The sequence below is a fragment of the Postia placenta genome (genome assembly GCF_002117355.1).
Source record: "Postia placenta MAD-698-R-SB12 unplaced genomic scaffold POSPLAscaffold_5, whole genome shotgun sequence".
Classification (NCBI taxonomy): Eukaryota; Fungi; Basidiomycota; class Agaricomycetes; order Polyporales; family Adustoporiaceae; genus Rhodonia; species Rhodonia placenta.
Genome location: NW_020169836.1, coordinates 1,099,256 through 1,106,193, shown reverse-complemented (window position 1 = coordinate 1,106,193; position 6,938 = coordinate 1,099,256). Strand labels below are relative to the sequence as shown.

The following is a 6,938-nucleotide window of genomic DNA, read 5'->3' as shown; positions in this document are numbered from 1 at the left end:
CCCAGAAAATAAAAGGCAGCTGTAACGTAGGGACGTGAGGCGCGCCAATTTCTGGAAAGCATTCTTAAATATATGAAGTCGCGCCACGCCTCTGGCGATGCGCCCTGCCCCCCTATGGACGCGCGGCACCCGGCTTGTGATTATGGCGAGCGGATTTATGTTTAGCGCCACTTCAAGACGCGCAAGATGACTGATCGATGGGCCAATCGGGAGCCGTTGAGAGGGATGCAATGAGTCAAACCTGATTTCGGACGTGTTTCCCCGATGACACAGACGTTCTGACACACCGCGCCCCTGAGCGCAGCACCTACAACATCCAACAGCCTTGGTAATTATGACAATACTCTCACCTCGCGAACCCGGCCACCATTCCTTACTCGATACATCCCCTATCTCATGGCTTCGTGTCGCACAACTCATACGCCACGATCAAAACGTTTGTTCTTGGTCTTGCTGTGCATTGCTAAGTGAACAGCCAGGAACAGGTCAAGAGCCTTGAACGGGCATGATTTTACTTACGACTAGCCGGAAAATCAAAATCGATTTGTCGCGCTGTTGCCTGTTTAGGCAATGTATCACCGCGGAAAAGTGAGATGTCCTTGTACTCGACTGTCGCTTCTCACTAGCATAATCTCTAGAGCGTCGGAGATTTAGTCAGAAACTAACTAGCGCGCGACGCGTGTTCCGGCAGCAGAGCAAAATGCACTCGCTTGGCTGGCGAGGTTCCCATGTATCCGCCAAGTAACTGACATGAGATGTATCCACAGCATACGGGTCTTGCGTCGATGGAAGCACTGTGTACAAGAAAGAAGCACGCCCACAGTATGTGGACCAGTGCTCAAGATGCTTCCCCCCGCGTGACCCCAGCGGCATTGATAGAGTTGGCACCATTGATCGAAATGTCGCCGACCGGCGTTGACCGAAGTTGGTTCACATGCCTCGGCCGTCTTTTTTACGGCATTCACGGTCCTCGTTGGATCTGCAGGGGTAATAAACAGATTGTAGTCACTGCCCGTTACAAACATAATTGTTAGACATCTTCGATGGGGTTCGGTGCCGTACGGTACGCGATATCCCATTATCAATAGTATGAATCACCGGCCCGCTATGCGTCATACTCCGTGAGTGCCTCGGCGCAATTATTAAAGGCTGCTTCCGCCGCCTCACTAGCTTTATCTCGAAAGTTGGCACCGGTTGCTCGACGCAGCTACGAACGGTCCTCCCGGCTATGTGAAGCTTCGTCAAGAGGTCGTCTCCGCACCAAGCATTTATTCGATGGAGATACAGAGCATCGCGCAGTACGTACCGTATCAGCCGCTGCTTTTAGACGAGTAGTATTCGTCTATCCTTGATACCAAGAGCAGCTCTCCGATACAAATGAGCCGACGTTCGAAGCTTTCTCCATCGGCGTTGCTACCTCCTTTTAAGCGTTCGTTGTCCATTGAACAGGTCGCAAATGTCAAAACCTTGACCTCGGTCGCTGCAATTCTCCAGATCGGCATCTCTGATGAACTGCGTCTTCTCTTATTGTCTCTCTTTTTTCTCTGTGGATATCGCTCGTCATAATATTCAAATTGATCGGCCTGCTGTTCGCCATTGTCTAGTGCTCGCAGGTGATGAGCACAACTGATCTGACCGTGCAACGTTTCTGTTCTTAGCGCGGCTCTATGCATTGGAACCGGGAGATTGTGGTGCCATTGGCCTTGCGTTCGAGGCTATACCATATCTTGCTTTCTTGCTTCTCCTGCGTTGGCGCTGTGGCCACGGCCTGTTCGACTGCCTCTTCTCCATGCTGTCAGGAGATGAGGGCCCGGCAAGCGATGCGACTGTCGCTAATAAGTATGGCGCACAATGCAGTGTCCAGCCTGAACGTTGCTCAGCTGCAGTGCGCACGCCGACTGGTCGTTATCAATCCTCAACTGTGTGGAGCGCACCGTATATTGTTGTAATGTTGCGTAGGTGTGTAGTCGAGCCGCGTGTAGGCAACGTATGTCACCCTTTGTATTGTCGGCCCTCTAAAACCACCATGACGAGGCTCAAGCTGGTCTCAAGTTAAAATCCCTGTGGTCACCGAAAACGGTAGCAACAAACTCTGTTATAGGGTGGAGAAGAAGTAGAGGAAGAGAAACTTGCCGTGTGCTGCAGGTACCTGCCAAGATGTCAAGACAAGGGCGACAGCATGATTTCCCGCCATGATTGTGCTAAATTCCGCTGGTCAGGTAAAAAGCGATCGCACAAGAAACCCCAAAGCCGAATTTGTATTTCAACAATTGCACCCCACTGACGTACATGGAATGTCGCACGTGTATGGTCCCCCTCCGTGCGGCTGAATATGCGCCTAGTACTTGAAGCTTGAAGCCTGAAGTGTTGCGTGGTACTTACGTCTCCACGGACGCTGGCAAAGGCGGCTGCTCAACCGTGGAATATAAACAGCTTGCAATTAGTAGACCAAAGGGATGTCAAATCGCTTTGTAATCTGAGATCGAGTTTACCTTGAATCGATGATGTATCCAACAATGCTAAATTGATGACATACGTGGCATTGACACTGGCCGGCCCGAGCACGTACTTGAAGAGTGCGCTTATAGAGCGTGTGAGATAGCCGTTGGGCGCCTCTAGCCTCATACGGGAGTCACCACACCAACTTGTCCCAGCGTAGGTGAGACCAGAATTTTCTGCGCAGTCTTAATGTCATCGTACGTGGGTACCAATGCCATGCTGAAGGTGACGACTTTGAGAAAACGGAATGCTTACAGCGGCCTTGCTGCCACGCTTGTGTTTTCGTGAATGGCCGGAAGAAAACCCCCTATTTTGACTAGTAGCAACCTGGCTGACCTTCACCCCGTCACGAACATTTTCTACTGACAGACATGACCTGTGTAGTCGCATCTTCAACGACTTGTCTGGAGGTGCGGCTGACTGAAATATTCCCCACGCAAGTGGGTCACCGGTCAAGAGCGCGGCTGGCAGTCAATGGCCAGCCTCCAGGTAGCCATGCATAAGCTCCAACCCAGGCTGCCTCGTCGACCCTGCTCTCAACCACTGCTACGTCAAGCTCTATACATGGCTCCGCTCCCCGCCTCTCGCGTGGTCTCGGTCGACCCTAGCCTTCTAGTCTCTGGCTCTCACTTCGGCCTTGGTTCTCGCTGGCTGATCCTTGTTTTGATCTTCGTCGGGGCTCTTGTCATTTTCGGCTGGTCGCTGGCTGTCATTCAAGTGATGCGATATTGCCGCGAAGTCTCTACGGCTGGCGAGGCAGAGGTCAAGGACCCCGAGGCTGCGTCCGTCGATGAACATAAAGCAAGCGCCAGCATTGGCGCCCCGGGTCTGGATGTATATGCTCCACTCAACTCTATTCTCGGGGAAGAGGTAAGCCGAAGCTGGAAAACCCTTAGGCCGTGCTCATCTGTGACATGTTGTACAGACAAGCGATTGTTGGCCTGCCGCGGCTGGGCTTGATCTTCCAGTGCGGCTCGACCCACACCCGCAAGATGATGTCGTTTCCGCTCCTGACGCTGTCCAGTACGAAGACCTGTACCTGGCTACGCAGCTCAGCTTCTCGTCCATAGCTGACACCTTCCAGTCTGCTTATGAACCTCCTCGTGCACGCTCTATCGCCGACTCGTGGTCCACCGTCTCGCGCACATTCAACGTATCTCCGTCTTCGAGCAGCATCTATTCGGCCGAGTCCTGTCCTAGTCTCGACAGCATGCTCTTCGACGCACTCAACTCTGGCGACGACGAAGCGTGTATCGTTGCCGCGAAGGCGAGGCTGACGTGCGACGTCTGGGACGATCTGGAGGCTGACATGTCCATGTCATCGGAGTGCTCTTCGCGCTCATCGTCTCCTACATCTACTCCTGCGCTCAGCGACGCGGATACCGAGTCTGTCTTCTCGACAGACTCCTCATCGGTATGCTTGATGGACTCTCCTTCGGCATGGATGCCGGACGCTCCGTCGGTGTACTCCGCGGAGAGCGTCAAGACGGAAGTGCCGTACCTCGATCTCCTGCTCTCGTTGGCTCTGCCATCTGACCTGCGTGTTCCGCCTGTCGGGGTCAAGACTATGGAGCCCGAGCCTGTGTTCAGCTCAAGCGTTTCGGTCCTGCACTATGGCTCTCTCGACGACTTTGGTGCTGTTGGACTGGCATTCTAGGCTGTGCTTTCTCGCTTTCTTTCTTTTTTTTGCAACGTGATCTGGCGTCTCCATCCACAAGAATCAACACTCCTCCCAAGATGACCGGTGATTGGTACCATCCTCGTTTCACTGCCACACCTTCTCGGATCTAACCTTGAACTCTTCCTCGTCTCGACTCGGATCTGATACTAACGAAGCCAGCGCATACTCTGGTGATGTTTCTTCTCTGAGTGTGTTTTCTTGTCGTAGACTGAATAGTGCATGCAGCCAACTGTTACATCCCCTCACCACGCTCATCGCTGACTCTATTTCAACTCATCGTTCTCGTCTTGGCTTATCTTGTACTCTGTACATCATCCATCCGCAAGGTTGGACGGTAAGCGTATATCTACTCTGCTGTGCTCTAGCTTACTTTGTTTTTAGTTGTGGTCGTGCTCACCGTAGTTGTCTTCCGTGACCTTCCAAGCAATTTTTATCAACTGTATGCCACAGTGGCTCGCAAAAATCGCTTCGTCAATGTCATATTCTTGATCGATGTGTGCTCAAACGAGGCAACATGGCCGCTGCAGCATGACATTCGCGAGGGTGATGTCAGTGCCCTGATTGTGGCAGATTGTGATTCTGACCACAAATGGGAACTTGAACGAAGTTTAACTGTGCAACGTATTTTCACAGTAAACGCGAGCTATGCATATGCTATGTAGGTTTTGTATCTGAGTCTTCTCTGAGGCTGAGACGACGACGGGAAGAGCAATGTCTGTACCGACGGCTTTAGCTAGAACCGGTACTATTACAGAGGAGACACTCGTAGTCGCAACCCGTTCGTCCTAAACCTGGTACCGTCCCACCCAGGCCATAGCGCATTCATTCTCTGACGTATGCCATATTGCCTGGCACACATCGGTCGCGTCCCGAGCTGTCGAGGACTGCGTGAGGCATGGAACAGCCATACATAACGAAGGCCTTACTGAGCCGACTGGAGGCTATACAACTTAAATAAAAATAGAATGTGACCTGGATCCAATTCACTCATACTGCAATCATATACATACCACTCCGGCAATGTGATGCCAATAACCTCGCGCAGAGTCTTTACGCGCTCCTGTATTTCGGCGAACCAATGGTCTGCCTGAGCACACCCCAATGCAAGCCGTGCCAATGCCTCCACGACGTGGGGCGTGAACGTATCAGCATCCCACTGCGCGATAGGCACGCAGGTATTGAACAGTGTCTGGACAGTAAGCCAACCGCGAGCCTCGGTAATCTTTGCTGCAAATGCTTCGACTGTGCTTGAATTAAAGTAGACGGCAAGGGCGGACAAGGCACGGCGGATCTCCCCGCGAAGCCCAGCACGCTCCTGGGTAGGCAATCTCATGCAATTCCGCAGCGCAGTGGTGGACATACGCAGGAGCTCCGAGATACTCATACGTTCACAGCCGTCGCTTATGGTTTCGAGTAGAATCATGATGTCTAGACCAGATGTACCCGGCGGGTGCGTCAGCAAATGGAGCGGTCAATCAAAGGATTTCCTCACGAGCGACGCCGATATGGAAGTGTTCGTCATAGTGCCAGATATACATCGAAATCTTGCCGCGCACTTCCTGAGTCACCTCTGTACTGCGCAACAGCCCGACAAGCCGGCAATAAACAGCGGGTTCAGATATTGGGATGACAAACAATAGCCTCCTAATCGTTTCGAGAATGCGCCTCTGATGCCTTGTGCGGTCCTCCTCGTCAGGGGCCGACTCTCTGCTAACTTTAGAGAACACATCAATAGCTATGTGTCCGAGTGCTACCGCGGTCTGGCCGCCACGTCAGTATGAAACGGCTTGATGCTGCTCGACGTTGGAATGTCGCGTTGATCCGATTCTTGGAAGTCTGATGGTGTTCTTGAACGCAGCGATGAAAGGACCGAATCCAGATGCGTCGGCTTTAGGACCTCTGGCGATGCTCAGCAGAGATCGCATCAGCCATTTGTAATGATCACAATCACCTAGTATCAGACATTATGTTTTCCCATATTTTATAGAAGGCGTCAAGTGAAGCATTTACGCCAACACTCTGCAGCCAAGGACGCGCAACGTATATGAAAAACGGACCTATGTGGATCGTGGATGAGATTTCCGCGGAGTTCATCGGTGGCAAGAACGTACCCGTTGCATCGATACACAGTTCGCAAATACGTGCTGAGCGTTCTTCCTCGAGAGTCCAAGACGACCAATGCAGGCGCAGCTGTTTCGTGATGTCCGCCGCGCGCTCGCAAGTCGCAATAGCAGCCTGGTTTTCTGGAAATGCACTGACGAGATATGTCAGAGACCGAAGGATAGGTTTGGCCTTGTGGAGGCTTCCAAAGCGATATTGCGAATTGGATGGCAGCAACCTCTCTAGCATATCAATACAGATGTCTGCCAGAGCGACGACAGTGAGAGCATGCTGCTCGCCGGGGGACCACTTCAAGGTTGGAGGATCTGTCGATTCATCCATGCTATGTGCATGATGCTTCAGGATTTGGTGACATGCTGGGAGCGCAGCATCCAGAGGACTCTGTGCAAGGCACGGCTTCGCGACAGTTCTCAGAAATGTGTCGTCCATGACAGCTGAATCAGCTTCAACGAGGATATCCAGCGTCCTGCTGACCTCCAAATCCAGTGTTTGCGAACGGACAATCATGTTCTCGAACTCTCTGTCACAGTTTCCCTAATTTTACCTAATTTTTCCGCTATTTCTGCGGACATATCAAAGGGTATAGGGACTTATCCATACTTATCCGTCCGCATATGGGTACATCTACATATCTAAG

The 6,938-nt window shown here is 52.0% G+C and overlaps 2 protein-coding genes across 2 annotated transcripts; one reads left to right on the top strand and one right to left on the bottom strand.

Moving 5' to 3' along the window:
* Positions 1-3,063: 3,063 nt before the first annotated feature.
* On the top strand, positions 3,064-4,156 carry POSPLADRAFT_1033078 (hypothetical protein; the record flags this gene model as incomplete). Its single annotated transcript, XM_024476910.1, has 2 exons — positions 3,064-3,369; positions 3,425-4,156. 2 exons carry the CDS (start codon positions 3,064-3,066, stop codon positions 4,154-4,156), a joined length of 1,038 nt encoding a protein of 345 aa, XP_024340228.1.
* Positions 4,157-5,102: 946 nt separating this feature from the next.
* POSPLADRAFT_1140244 (hypothetical protein) lies at positions 5,103-6,808 on the bottom strand (the record flags this gene model as incomplete). Its single annotated transcript, XM_024485146.1, has 3 exons — positions 5,103-5,608; positions 5,673-5,894; positions 6,292-6,808. 3 exons carry the CDS (start codon positions 6,806-6,808, stop codon positions 5,103-5,105), a joined length of 1,245 nt encoding a protein of 414 aa, XP_024340227.1.
* Positions 6,809-6,938: the final 130 nt, after the last annotated feature.